General features: G+C 37.7%; 1 protein-coding gene across 1 annotated transcript in view; it reads left to right on the top strand.

Moving 5' to 3' along the window:
- The window catches only part of LOC137626160 (dystroglycan 1-like), a 388,225-nt gene that overhangs the window by 206,144 nt on the left and 166,699 nt on the right, over nt 1–15,382 (top strand). Inside the window, exon 7 of the mRNA XM_068357241.1 lies at nt 3,372–3,538. Coding sequence (XP_068213342.1) covers nt 3,372–3,538 — 167 coding nt within the window. The remainder of the gene's footprint in view (nt 1–3,371; nt 3,539–15,382) is intronic.

Below are 15,382 nucleotides of genomic sequence, written 5' to 3'. Positions count from 1 at the left end.
TACTTTCGTTTGATACCTCTTTCTTTGAAGATTTCTCAGCAGAAACAATATTAACAGCCTCCTTATTCCTTTCCAAGTAATTTTTCATAGCAAAGCAATTTGCTTTTATATGACCCTTCTTCCTATTACACCAATAACACCTTAAACTAGACTCGTGGGATTCTCTACGTCCACTACCACCACCAGACCTACTACTATTCACGTAACTACAAGATTCTACACTTCCGTTTTTACTGCTATCTACGTAACGGTTAACACTTATATTTTGATCAAAATCAGTAGTCCTTTTCTGATAAGGTTTTCCCTGGTGAATATTTCCATTACGGGGAGAGAACTTTTTAGGAAAATCTTTTACCACGTCTTGCCTATGTGCAAGGGAGTGCTCATCAGAAGCAATTGCCACCTCCTGTAAAGAATCAATCTTCAACTCCTCCAAATGAATCTTTAGCTCCCTCAACACAGACCTCTTAAATTCTTCGGTCAAAATTAATTCCCGCAATTTTCCAAACGTGTCAACCTCCTTGGACTTTAACCTGTCGTCCATGAACTGTTCTTTCTTTCGAGCGAATTCCACGAAAGTCATATCCGGATTCTTTTTATAGTTCCTAAACTTTTGTCTGTACGCCTCCAGAACGAGATCGTAAGCTTTCAGAATTATCGCTTTCACTGAATCATAATCAGATGACAAACCCTCGTTAAGTGTATTATATACACGCTGGGACTTACCTTTTAAGCGACACTGAACCAAAGTGGTCCACATGTCCCGAGGCCATTTCAATTTCTTAGCAATTCTTTCAAAAGAAATGATGAATTCAGAGACGTCTTCCTCATTAAATTGGGGAACAAGTTTCAGGGCACTTAACAGGTTAAAACTATCCTTATCACTATGATTACTACCATTAGCAGCTACCATCTGCAATTTTAAACAATGGATTTCATGATCCCTTTCCTTTGCTCTTTCTTCAGCTTGTAGCTGAAGTGCTTTATACTCCCAACTCTTTAATCCTAGATTGCTCTTTTAAAACATCCAATTTCAGTTGGCTTACCTTACCGTCATTCACATTATTTCCATTACCTGTTTCCCCATTTTTATTTCTAACATCAACTTCCATTTCCTCCACATCTCTGGCACCTACCACCTTATTTTCACCATTTTCATCACCATAATCTGTTTCCTCATCACTGATGCTACCTACGGTTTCTTTAAACATCCTAGCAGCTTTAATGACCTCAAATAACAGCTGACCTTTCTTAACCTCTGTAGGCAAACTTAAACCTAGAAATTTAGCCAATATCCATAACTGATCTCGTTTTAGATCAAACAGATTCCTCTCCCAGTCAGGGTCTGCTAAAAACTGGGTAGCAGCGGCCTCTTCCTCCTCAAAATAATGCATAGTTACTTACTAAGTGGGGTGAACTGAAAATAATCTACCTAAGCCCATCCACTGACCTAAACACCTCTTTGAATGCACTTGTGGATGACACTGTTGGATGATCCTGGCAAGGTCGCCAAAATATGTTATGAACTTTAAACCTCAATTTAAAAGAATTATAAGTGGCAAAAGAAATAGGCTCTTTTCCTTTTTATGATCGGTGCCACAGAGGTTAGAATTTAAAGCCAAGGGGCAAGACCTCCAAACAGTAAAAACCACATTGAAAGCACTCGAAGAGGATAACAAAAATTACTTATCAAAGCTTGAACATTTGTTATAAACAAAGAAATAATAAGTTAAACCCACAAAAATATATATAAAAAAACTGATTACGGTGTACAAAATAAAAAGTTCACCTAAAATAAATACTCATTCATACGATAGACCAAGAGACAGTAATTAGGAGGAGGAAGGAAAACAACTTATTTCTAGAAAGCCCTGAAAAATTTCAGAGGAAGAAAATAAAAGGGGGAAAGAACCTTAATCCTAGATTATACAATTCAAGAAAAATGTTCACATACATAAATACTTAAATTAGTTATCACGGATTGATATTGACCCAACATTAAAGGTGGTTTCACGAAATAAACTCTATGGATGATAGCTCCACCATTCAACACAACCTGCTGTCGATCTAATGTTCTGGAAATCACAAGGAGGTCGGTAACCGGAGGATACACTGACCCGCGTCAGTAACGTCAAACGTAAAATACTCAATTTATATCCTTACCGGCTATTAAAACAGAATAAGCATTTTCACGACTCCGGAGGTTCCAAGATGAAGGCAGGACCAGGATGCCCTCCCAAGGGCAGCAGGAATGTCTCGAGGGGTAGAGACGAAAACGGTAGTGCATATCTCACTGTCACAGCACATAGGAAGAACGCCCAATCAGGGTACAGGAGGCGTCTCAAAATCAAAGCTACAGCTTCCACAGCAACTTCTGTGATCAGGAAGAGGAACACCATCAATGTCCTCCGCAATACAGTAGAAAGGGGGCCCTTAAATGCAGCAAGGCCTTCAGAATGCAGATATCTCCGTAGTATTTAAAATATCCTTCAGGAACGGGGTCAGAGAACCTCCAAGATAAGGAGCCGAAGCCATACTCCTCTTCATCCTCAGCCAAAGGTCCCCACCAAAAGTCGGGCAACGAACATCAAGTCACCAAACAACCAAGCCGGTGAATAATTACATGGAAAGAAAAAAAAAAACAACTCAAGGGCGAGGTACCACTTATATAATAACAACCTTCAGTGCGAGCGAGAAAAACCTAAACCAGTCTTCTCTTATTTTCAATTTTGTGGCATAACAAAAATATAATGAAAGCAACTTGATGAAATTTACTTTACAGGCCACGAATAAAATTAAGCAAATTAACTACAATATATTATGTATATATAAATATATATATATATATATATATATATATATATATATATATGTATGTATATATATGTATGTATATATATATGTGTATATATATATGTGTATATATATATATATATATATATATATATATATATATATATATATGTATATATATATATATATATATATATATATATATATATATATATATATATATATATATATATATACATATATATATATATATATATATATATATATATATATATATATTTATATATATATATATATATATATATATATATATATATATATATATATATGTATATATATATATTTATATATATATACACACACTCACACATATATATATATATATATATATATATATATATATATATATATATATATATATATATATAATTTGCTTTCTTGTAAAATTTGAATATTAAATGGATATAAAATTATGGTCTAAAATTTATGTAAATTTTAGTTGTTATTCCTGTTGCTAATTACTGTGTGAGATATATGAACATAAATGAATAATATTCAAATTATGTCTTCATTTACAGGTTGCTGGGCATGTCTATAACTTTACAATTTCCCGGGATACTTTTGAAGATGTTGAAGACGGAGACACAAGTCATTTGCGTTTGTTGTTCAAAACCTCTGAAGGGTTGACAGTTGGACGTAATTCTTGGATCCAATTCAACCCAACCAGGCAAACAATATATGCACTGTAAGTTTCAGGTATTTTACCCTCTTTTCCAGGAAAAAAAAACTCAAAATTCTTTACTGAAATTAAAACGAGTGAAATAAACGTGCCAAACAATTGTCACTACTTACATCTATTTGGGCAATTCTTCTCATAAGCACTTAAATCTTTACTTAAGATAGATCATAACCATGTATTTAGGTACAATACAGTGAAAGTACTATCAGTTTTCATACCAATTGGTTGTTACAGACTATTTACTTGTTATTTACCTATATTACACAAAGAATATGGAATTGTATTCTGTCCTAAATTATTTATTGCACAGGGTATGTATATGACAGGGAAGAATTATAGGAGTAATCAGTCAAGATTTAATAACTAGTTGAGGTTATCTGAGATATATATTCAGTGGTTTCCATTTTTCATTTGTTAGTGATCACACATCACTGTCATCTTGGTAATGAGATCCGGAGATATACATTTGATGTAACTGATGTCCAATTAAATTTTTATTTGTTCCAATGCATAAACAAAACTTTATTCATTGATAAGACGACATTAAGAGAAGATGGAGAGAATTCTATGAGTATCTATTTAATACTGAAAAAGAGAAGAGGAGCTGGGAGGAGCACAAATGGGGGGGGGGGGGGGGGGGCAGTGATGGAGATACCGAGTTCAGAATTGAAGCGGGCATCGAGTATAATGAAGAATGATAAAGCACCAGGCTCATCAGAGTTACAAATTGTAATGGTCAAGATACTAAAGACAGAGGGGGAAGAATGGATGCTGGATTTATTGAGAGCAATATTTGAAGAGGAAATAATGCCTAAATACTGGGAGGAGTCTAATGGTATCTATATTCAAGCAGAAAGGTGACATCATGGAATGCAGTAACTACAGGGGAATTGAATTAATGGAGCATGGTTTGAAAGTGTTAGAGAGGGTAGTAGATAAGAGATTGTAAAGATTGGGAAACAGCAGTATGGATTCATGAGGAGAGGGGCTGTGGATCCCATCTTTATAGTAACGCAGTTACAGGAAAAGCCCATGTGGGCTGTTGTAGATTTAGAGGAGGCTTATGACAGAACACTAAGAAAAGTGATGTTTTGGTGCTTGAGGAAGAGGAAAGTCCCAAAGAAGTTGGTTAGAATGGTCAAGATGATTTACAAAAGAACAGGGTCAAAAGTAATAACAGCTGTTGGCGAAACAGAAACCTTTGAAGTTAGGTTTGGATTACATCAGGGGTCAGCATTAAGCCCATTTTTATTTGTGTTGGTCTTGGATGTGTTATGTAAAAGGATCAGAAATAAATAGTAGGTGAATTACTACATGCTATGATTTGGTGATTACTGCTAAAAATGAGGAAAAATTACAGTGGAAAGAGACTTTAGAAAGGGATGGTTTGAGGGTAAATGTGGATAAGTGTGAAGCCATGACTAATAGTAAGGAAGGTAGGGACGGGATAGCCATGCGTGAAAGTAGAGGAGCAGTTATAAAAATGGCAGAACAATTTAGGTACTTCGGAGAGGTCTGTGGCGGGGGTTCAAATCTGCAGCCGACCAGTCAGAGGCGGACTCGTTGCTATCCTTGTAGATACCTCAGGATTATGTATATAATCAACGGATAGGTTTGCTTAAAGCAAAAGGTGTTACAGACTAGTACACACACACACAAAGCTACTCCAACACCTAAAATCATAAGACACCTCATACGTCTTGAACTGTCGTCCTAACCGTGCCAAGGGCTCTTTGCTGCTGGGAGAAAGGATGCTATGACTGGTACATCACATGAACATACACTACCAGGGTCTAGCGATGTCAGACGGGGCAGCAAATCGTGACTACGGTCTACCCCAAAACCAAAGCAAAGTCCTTTCAAGGAAGGCAACCGTGCTTACCCCTTGCAAATGGGAAAACACGTTAATATAAGATCATTTACTATAGATCAGGAGAGAGGATGTGAGGCTGAAGTTGAAAATAGGATGAACACAACATAGGGAAAGTGGAGGGAGGTAGCAGGAGTGGTATGTGATAAGAAAATGCCAATTAACGTGAAAGTCGAGATGTATAGCACAGTTATAAGACCGGTGTTAATGTATGGATCAGAGACGTGCGCTTTAAGATGAAAAGGGGAAGCAAAGCTTGAGAGAACAGAGATGAAATGCTAAGGTGGATTATGGGAATATCACTGTTTGAAAGATTGGAAAATTATGGAATAAGAAGAAATGCAAACCTTCATTCTTTACTATGGCTTGTGTGTTTCAGCACGAACCTGATTTAGCCATAAAATTTTATTGCAAGGTGTCAAAAACATAGCTAGTTAGGTGTGAGAAGACCAATCTTCTCGCTCACACACTCGCACAGTGAGCTCCTTCACTTATTTTTTGGCTACGTCTATTCCAAATTCATTCCTTTAAAAATGTTCTTATTCTTTTCATGAGAACTTAGTTTTGAGGACTGCAAACATGTCATCCTCCCAATAGAAGTGGTATTGTAGATGCAGGAAGAATTCTAAAAGGGATTCTTCTTCTTCAAGCTCATCCTCTAAGTTGAAGAAGTCCCAACTTATTTCTATTGCGCCTCGTGCTCTCCTACGTACCTCATCTAGTTCACCTTCCTCTGAAGGCCAATCAGGTAAGAGTGATGACCATTTGAACCCCGGACAACCTTCGGGGCCGGAAGACCACATTCATTCCCCTAGTGAAACAGCGGCGCCTTTCCTCCGTAGGGAGTGTAGCTCTCTTGACGCACTGTCAGTTGTGGCCTTCCTTTGAGCTTTTGGGTTCCTCCACGGAGGAACAGATGTTGGAGGTGTTGAAGCTTGGGGCATTGTAATAGCATCCAACTTCCTCCACAGGAGGCGGTTCTGACCTCCCCCACCGCCGCAACGGATACTTCCTCCGCACTTTCTCATCCACCTGAAGAGTTGCAGGCATGTGCTCTTTTGAGTTCCAGTGTGCATGCTGAGTTTGCTCAGCCAAAGATTCTAGTGTACCTTATACCTATAAGGATAGTCGATGCTCTTTCAGGTGTAAAAGGTCTTCCTCCCTTGAATGCTCCTCACTCTTGAGTTCCTCGTAAGCGAGTGTGTGACACTTCATCACTGCGCACTGGCTATTCAAAACAATCTAGTGATCGTGTCTATCGACTTCTTGGAGTCTGAGGCTCTTTCTTTCCGGCCCCATGGGTTCTTCCTTGTTTAATTTGGAAGACATGGACACAGTAACGGAGCGATGGAGGAAGGCTAGTCAAGACTAACTCATTCATAGGGCTGTTGCATTTAATGCCTCTTCTTTGGCTCCAACTTCACCAAAATCTTCACCTTTGTCAGACAGACTCACAAAGGACAAATGGAGCATCTAGGCAGTCCAGCATCAAGAAGTCGTCAAACCCCAAGCAGCCCTTTCTTAATAAGAGGGTTTTAGGAAGGGAAGGGAAGTGTGGTAAACGTGGACACTACTGCTGAGGCGTCATTACAGCGGATGTACTAAACAGTAACACGGTAAACGAGTTCAAGAATAAGTTAGACAAGATCATAAGAATTCTCTAAATGCTTAAAGCGAACCACTCTACCCAAGCGCAAAAGTATTTGATCCCAAATCCTTACAACACTCTCTCTCTCTCTCTCTCTCTCTCTCTCTCTCTCTCTCTCTCTCTCTCTCTCTCTCTCTCTCTCTGCATTTATACAATCAAGTGATAAATAATGGTACTTATAGTTTTTATTATACTGTGAAATCTTTGTTAGTAATTACGTGATAGTTTGAATAAGTTTGGAAATTATACTAAGAATTAAGAGAGCCGTTACAACTCCCGATATCAATGTGTATAACTAACATGTTTCCTTTTGATCCATTCCCCTTCGCAGTTGCCATCTTTGATGGTCACTTGGAGAGTTTCTGCTAGTTTTTCTTTGCTTTTTGGGTGATTTTCGATCATGGATGTTTCAATTTCTTCCTCATCGACTAAGTTGAGTACCCCTTTTTAGTGAGAATTTCCCATCTCCACCCCATGTTTATTTGCATGCTTTTATTGTTCTGAGGCTGGCATAGGGTCGAGGCCATTGCATCATGTTTAAAATCGCTCAGAAACGCTTAGTTATTTAGCCATTTTACTGTAGGAATATGTTTTATAGTTTTTTAAAACTGTGGCATGTTTATGGTATTTCCCCAACCTTCCTTGGTGTTTCTTTTATGTTTTTATCAGCATTGACTTAGGCTAGCTTATCCTAGTTGGTGGCCATGCCTGGTAAATTTTCACCATACCCTCTTTCACCTAACCTTAGTGGTTGGGTGAGGCTGTCTATCATCCCGTGCCGTCAATTCGTCACAGTGGGGAGCTGCGATCTTGAAGGTCCTTCTGGGAGTTGGATAATGTTCTCAGTTGCCCTAGGGTGACTTGTTTTCACTTTCACTTAGCCTACGTGTTTGGCCAGACGGCACAAATCTAGGGATACTGTTTCCTGTGTCTACTAATGTTTACTCTTTGGAACGCCTTACCCCTTGTTCTGATGCTGACTAGTAGACCTCCTTGTGTTGCCTTAATCATTATTAGGCTTCTGTCTTTGTCTTTGGTAGGCTATGCTTGGTTGTGAGGACTTGGCCTCTTGTGCCCTTTCACAGCAGACCCTTTGGAACACTGTTGCTGTTGGGCCTCACCATTTTCTGAGTCTCCCATCACCACCCCTTTCTTTCCCCTTCCTTGTGCCTTTTAGTGTGCTTACTTGTAGGCTATCTTTCCTGGCCTAGGTATGTGAGATTTTCTCCTTCCCTGGTGAAAATCTCTCTGCCTCATTAGAGACCACCCTTGGGTGTTTCTCTGCCTCTTCCCCTTCCTAGTTAGGCCATAACCTGACTGTACTGGGATCTGTGTTCCATTTGTCTAGTCATCTCACCCTAGCTTTTGAACTTTCCCACGCCCGCTAGATCGCCTAGGCTTGCCTACACAGTTCTCCCAATTGCCTAACCCTATGAAGGCATAGAGTTGGTACCCCTTGGGATCCTCCTGTGGTCCCTTGGCAGTGCCTGTTCTGTCTACAGCTTCACTTCCTGTGCTATATCCATCTTATGGAGTCTTGACTCCCATGCTGGGTTAGCCTATCTAGGCAGAGATGTCACCTTCTGTCCCTGCTTCCTGTCTTGTCAGCTTGAGATATCCTTCTTGCTATGGAGTCTTGACTCCCTTGCCAGGTTACCCTTTCTAGACAGGTGCCACCTTCTGTCTCTGCTTCCTGTCTTGTCAGCTTGAGTTGTTCTAGTACAGTGGAACCTCTACATACGAACGTATCTACATCCGAAGTAAAATTTGAGCATTTCTTTAACTCTACACCCGAATTTTATTTCGACACACGAAGTAAGCAATTTTCGTCGTACCAGTTGTATCCGAATTTTTCGACACGCGAAGTACAATTCGAACTCGTTCCTACTCTACACCCGAATTTTTTTTCGACACCCGAAGTAAACAATACCCGTACACGTAGATGGTACTCATAGCGCCGGATGTATTTTTTATTTCCACCGATAGAAGGCAGCACTTCGACCTCAGAGAGACCCTCAATTAGCGTGGCTTGGGTCCTTCGTCTGTTCTCGTCGGCTTCGTGTGGTTGTGCCCTGTGCGTTCTGCTATTAACTGTTTTAAATCGTGATTTTTTACGTAAATCATGGGTCCTAAAAGGCTTAGTTTCGCAAGTGGTAGTGGTGGTGGTGAGAAAAGGAAGAAGGAAATGCTTTCTTTAGAAGTAAAGCAAGGAATTATTGAAAAGCATGAGCGTGGCATCCGCGTGAATGAACTTGCAAAAGAAAGGCCGAAACATGTTGACGATCTTGACAATCTTGAAACAGAAAGAGAGTGAAAGTGATTAAAATTAATCATCAAAATGAAAAAAAGAAAATGTAAATAAAAAATATAAAAATAAATAAGCTAAGTTAGGTTAAAGTTCACTTAGTGTAAGTTAGAATAAGTTACGGTAGTGTACGTAGTCACCCTCTCTACCTCCTCCCCGCCCGTCTGTCTCCTCTCTGCGTAGCAAGACAGACACCTGCGCTGGACTTTTAAGGTAAAGTGACGATAAAAACCTGTTTCTTATTTATTATTTCTTTATAAATATTCTTTTTTACATGTCTATTATCTAATTTAGTGTGCATTATTGTCATGTGTAATTATGTGTAATAATTTATTTAGGAGTTATCATAGGCTTTTGGGCTCAACCACGGATTAATCCTATTTCAATGTATTCTAATGGGAAAATTCGTTTCGACAACCGAACATTTTCGACACCCGAAGTTGGTTGTGGAATGGATTAAATTCGTATGTAGAGGTACCACTGTACAGTACTGGCTGTGTGTTGGCTATGGGTCATCCCCTCGCTGCCTCAGTTGCAGCCTTAGACTAGTCATATGATCTTTACTATCCCACATTTGAGGAACATTGTCCTCTAGAGCTGGTTAAACAAGGTTTAGCAGCCAATACGATTTTTTTTAAAGAAAAAGAGCGAAAATTTATAGCAAATCTTTGGGAGCTCATAACTCAAAAACATTTATTCACACTTAGGTACATTTTTCTCACTTATTTATTGTTCGATTTTTTAGAGGATGTCATTGAAAAGAGGAATAAAAATCCCTCAATTTTGTGTACCACAATTTTGATTTTCCTTTTTCTCTTTCATGATTATTCTACGTCTAGACAAAGAAAATTAAGAAAACATTCATTAAAAAAAAAGAAAAAGGAAAATAAAAAATCTTGTCATACAGAATTATTTGATTTATAAAGAAGTTTGGATGGTATGATTTTCAATACAATTGGTGTTGTATTAGTTGAGAAAAATGTACCTAGAGTTTTTATAAAAATCATGATTTTTGCTAATAAATTAAAAAGTTTTTGATCAAATGACTTGAAATTTTTATATGATGATGGTATTATATATGTCTAGAACATGATTAGAAATTGTGTATTTTTTATCCTTAGGAAAAAAAATGGTGGTCATGTCGGACGGTTCCCTTAAGGGATAGGTCATTGTAATGTGGAGAGATCCATTCCTTGAGGTAGGACTCGCAGTTTCTGACCAGAAACCTATCATTGCAGATATGGGGAGGATGATTCCATGTTTTCTTGGTCTCATATCTAGCAGGGGGGTTTAGCTTACACCTGTGCCTCTATATCTGTTTTGGTGCTATCCCACAAGTAGGGTATGGAATGGTTTATTCTAGGAAGTATACCCTTGCTGTGCCGATAGTGGAGAATGCAAATTTCCCTACTAACATAGAGTAATTTGATATTCTCAAACAGGTAAACAAACCAACAAACTAAAAAACAAAACCAAGCACGACCCTTTCATATAGGCTCTTCTCATAACGACATCCCCTCCCCTGGATATGCTGACTCCTCCCCAGAAATTTTGACAACTTCTAGTTTGATTAAGGGAAAGGCTGTTGACCTAGGAAATAAAGAGGACCGTTCTACTGATGTTCAAAAAGTGAGTAATTTGGGTAATATGAGGAAACTGAAAGTCCTTCATGTTACCCAAATTCCAACAAAGACTAATTATGATTGAGCAATATAAAGCATTAGTTATGAAATAATAGAAATGAGTGAAACTTCAAGGTGGTAAATGGGATTCATAAGTATCCTATAATAGTCATGATAAAGCATTTAATGTCATAAGTAACATTATGCATGTTAAAATTATTAATTTGAATATTAAGGGTGCTCTGTGGGATAAGGTACCAACAAATTGGATGTATCGAAACCCACCAACTAGTTGGAAAGAGATACTGATGTAGGCATGCCTTCCTAAAGAAAGAAAAAACCACCAATGTGTCTTGTTGCTGAGCCTAAATGGAGTAAGCTATAGGGAATTATTTTGAAATTAGAAAATTAATTAAGAAAAAAAAGAAACATTGCACCTGGTGATATCTCGTTTTGGAAATTTTTTTTTTTTTTTAGTCCATGCCAGTCTAAAATACTATGTAACCTGAAGACAAGTAGTGATGTTATTACATTATATGTGAAACCCCACTTGAATTTTAGTTATGGAAAGGGAGTATTCTTCAGTAAAGACTTGTATGAATTTACAGTAGAGGAGATACTGCCCATCGTTTTGATTGTGACTTCCGATTCGTTCTGAGATGTCTGTATTGTATATTCGGTTATGGGAAAACATCCTCATTCATATCGCATTCAGATACCATCCATCCCATTTGCGGAAATAAGCTAATTTTGAAAGGCTCGTGTCTGAGTCTCGGAGAAAATCCACTAGCACAGGAAATAGCTAAATTCTCCGTTACAAACGCCAGACTTGAAGAGATACGTCTTGTTTTACAACCTAATGCCAGCCTACAGGAAGTACCGTTTGCTTATTTGGCCATACTTCGTTAGCTTACATACAGAGCTAATACTATATCTAGATAATCCTTCAGTATTTTGGATTATGATAGTGTGATTACGTACCTGCGTATTCCTCGATCAACGTTAGTGATCCATCAAATGTTGCCTCAGCATTCAAGAGAGTGGTATTATTCCAGCTGTGACCAAGTTGTGGAATGATCTTCCTAATCAGGTAGTTTAATTGGTAGAACTCCAAAAGTTCACACTTGCAGCAAATGTTTTTATTTTGAACCGGCTGACATAAGTCTCTTTTTATAGTTTATATATGAAAGATGTGTTTTCGTGTTGTTACTCCTCTTGAAATATTTTATTTTTATTGTTCATTACTTTTCAAATGATTTATGTACTTCCTTATATCCTTTTCTCATTTGGCTATTTTTCCCTGTTGGCGCCCCTTTAGGTTTATAGCATTCTGCTTTTCCAGCTAGGCTTGTAGCTTAGCTAGTAATGATGATAATGTGTTCATTAACAGTGTGGAAAGTGCATAAAATTCTTGCGACATCAATGGTTATCCTTACTTTCAGGGATGCTAATGTACCTTTCCACATTATTATTGAAAATGAAAGGATTAAAGTTTGAACTTTCAAACAGAAGCCACTACAATGTTTCAATTGTTTTAAATTTTGACACCCTTCTAAAGTTTGCAAACACGATAAAATGTGTAGCATATGTTGCAAATCTTACTAAGGAGAGTGTACACTTGAGGCCAGGTATTTGAACTGCAGCTCAAAACATAAATCCACTGATAGGAGCTGTGAGCTATATAAGTTTGAAGAGGCTACCCTCAACAAATCCAGTGTGGAGTACATAAGTGTAAGACATACCAAAAGAATACTAAATAAATCATACAGCTATGCAAAGACATTAAAATCAATAGGAAATTTACCACAAGAAACATCAATCCAACCTAATGCTGCATTAGTTCTAGGAAAAGAAATATATCATCCAATGATAAAATACTGCATGACGAGGTAAGCATATTTAGCCTGATGAATAAAATTCATGCATTTGCTTAGGGCAAAAATTTGTAAGTAAAAGCATAAGCTCGAAGTGCCAAAAGTTAGCAAATGTTTAGGCAAAAAGAAATTGCCTAACATATGAATAATAGTTATCACTGTTTGCTACCTTTTCTTGATGGAGTTGTAGCTTTTGCTTAGGAACCCAACCATGTGTTGCTCATGTACCACGGTATATCCATTTCTAATGGATCCAGCTTGAATTCTGTTTTTTAGTAAACTCCTAAGCAAATATTCTTTTTTTCTTGACATATGACAAATAGCACCTATAATTTCCATTTCATTGAAGTAGCTACTGGTGCTCATAGAAAAAAAGTTTGGAGTCAGACAGTTTAGGCAGAACAGAAATTTTCGTCAGCCAAGAATGAAGAACAAAGCTTATAATGACAATTTACCATAAAGAAACACATCCGAACTGTTTTTATCTCCAATTGCACAAAATAATTGAGTTATTGGAAACGTCCTTCTTTTCGTTGTCTGGCACTGTCGTTCAATTAGTTCGTTATGCACGTTGCATAAGATTTTTCCATTGATTTTGATCATCCTGTTACATCCTGCATGTAGTACTAGGTATGCAGTTATTTCATACAGTCTTGCCTTCTCCATAATACGGCACAATACTACACTGTATTCTAGAAGTTTTATTCCATCTATGACCAGATTGTGAAATGATCATCCTAATCAGGCAGTTTAAGCAATGAAACTTCAGAGGTTCAAACTAGCAACGAAGTTTTCATGTTGAACAGCCTGAAATGAGTCGCTCTTCTTAGTTTTTTATTTTATTTTCTATATTAATTACCTTTCATATAGGTTATTCCATATTTTCTTTCCTAGTTGGGTTATTTGTTCCTGTTAGAGCCCTAATTGGCCTTAAAACGTCTTGCTTTTCCAACTAGGATTTTAGGTTAGATAATAATGATAATGATGATAATAATGATAATAATAATAATAATAATAATAATCTATAAAAAGAAAACTCCCTCTACATATTTACTAGAAACAGGGGAAACATCATATTTGACCACTGTTGAATTGCTGTGGATGGTGTTTCTTGAGCAACTAAAACTTATATGATTACAACATCTAGAAATCCTTGACTGCGAGCAAACAACTTATATTATTAGTGATATGGAGACAAATAAAACATTTCAGCTTGCAAACTCCAGTGCAGCATGCACTAATTATTTTTTTACTAGTGCTTCTTGGAAATAAGATACAATTTGCGTCAAAGAAAATACATCAAAAAGTAATAATTAAAGGTAAACTAAAAAGATTTTTCTTTTGAACATTTCTGTGATTTCTTTCCTTTTCTTCCTTCCTAAGCATTTGCGAAACATCTGACTTGCTGCATATGCACAACAGTCTTGCTCAACATCATTTTTTATTTTCTGTTCAAACAATGACTCTTCATTCTTGGAATTTTTAATACAATATTTATCCTTAATTCAAATTGCAAAACTGAAAATCTAGCTGCCCAGGGCACCTCCCACTATTCACACTTTTTGTGCAAAATATTTTATTGTAGTGACTTTTCTTGATTCTCTCCACTTCTCATTGGAGATTAACCAAGTTCATAAATGGTAACCATTTGCCCCAAGCAAAAGAAAGTTATTAGTATTATAATTGAGGTTGCTCATATGTCTTGGATGTGAGAGTTCTTCAAAAATCCTACTCGTATATAGTAAGTGGAACCTCTACATACGATTGTTCCAACATCCGATGTAAAATTCGATCAAATTCTCGTCTCGACACTCGACGTCATGCTCCAACATCCGATGTAGACCATACGCATAGAATTTTTTCGAAGCGTCGGTCGTAGTTTCTTTTTTACGCCAATAGACGGCAGCTCGTCGGAGGGTCGCCAGTGAGCGTCGCGTCGGGCAGTTCTCTGTTCTCGTGCGCATCGTGTGGTTGTACTCTGTTCGGTCCGTTATTAACAGTGCTTATTATCTTCCTTTTTTCACGTTTTATTTTTTATTTTATGTATAATCATAGGACCTAAGAAGCTTAGTTTCGGTACAGGTATTAGTAGTGTTGAGAAAAGGAAGAAGTCAATGCTTTCATTAGAGCTAAAGCAAGAAATTGTAGACAAACATGAGCACGGTGTGCGTGTGAGTGATCTGGCTAAACAATATGACCAGGCCAGAATGTCTATAATCTTGACGATCATCAAGCAGAAGGCAGCCATTAAAGCAGTAGTCAAACCATTGAAGGGGATCACCATTATTTCAAAACGTCGCAGCCCTACCCTGGAAGGGATGGTACGCCTTGTGTTAATATGGATAAAGGACAAGGAGATTGTTGGTGATACGATCACTGAAACGATCATTTGCGAGAAGGCCAGCACTATCTATTATGACTTGAAGGGGGGGGGGGGGGACGCGATCCTACGACGGAGGAATGCAAGGTGTCTTGCAGTTGGTTCGAGAAATTTAAGAGACAGAGCGGGATTCATTCAGTTGTTCGGCACA

This window comes from Palaemon carinicauda, chromosome 2 (genome assembly GCF_036898095.1).
Source record: "Palaemon carinicauda isolate YSFRI2023 chromosome 2, ASM3689809v2, whole genome shotgun sequence".
Taxonomy (NCBI): domain Eukaryota; kingdom Metazoa; phylum Arthropoda; class Malacostraca; order Decapoda; family Palaemonidae; genus Palaemon; species Palaemon carinicauda.
Note: the sequence above shows the minus strand (reverse complement) of the source record. Positions and strands in the feature narration are given on the sequence as shown.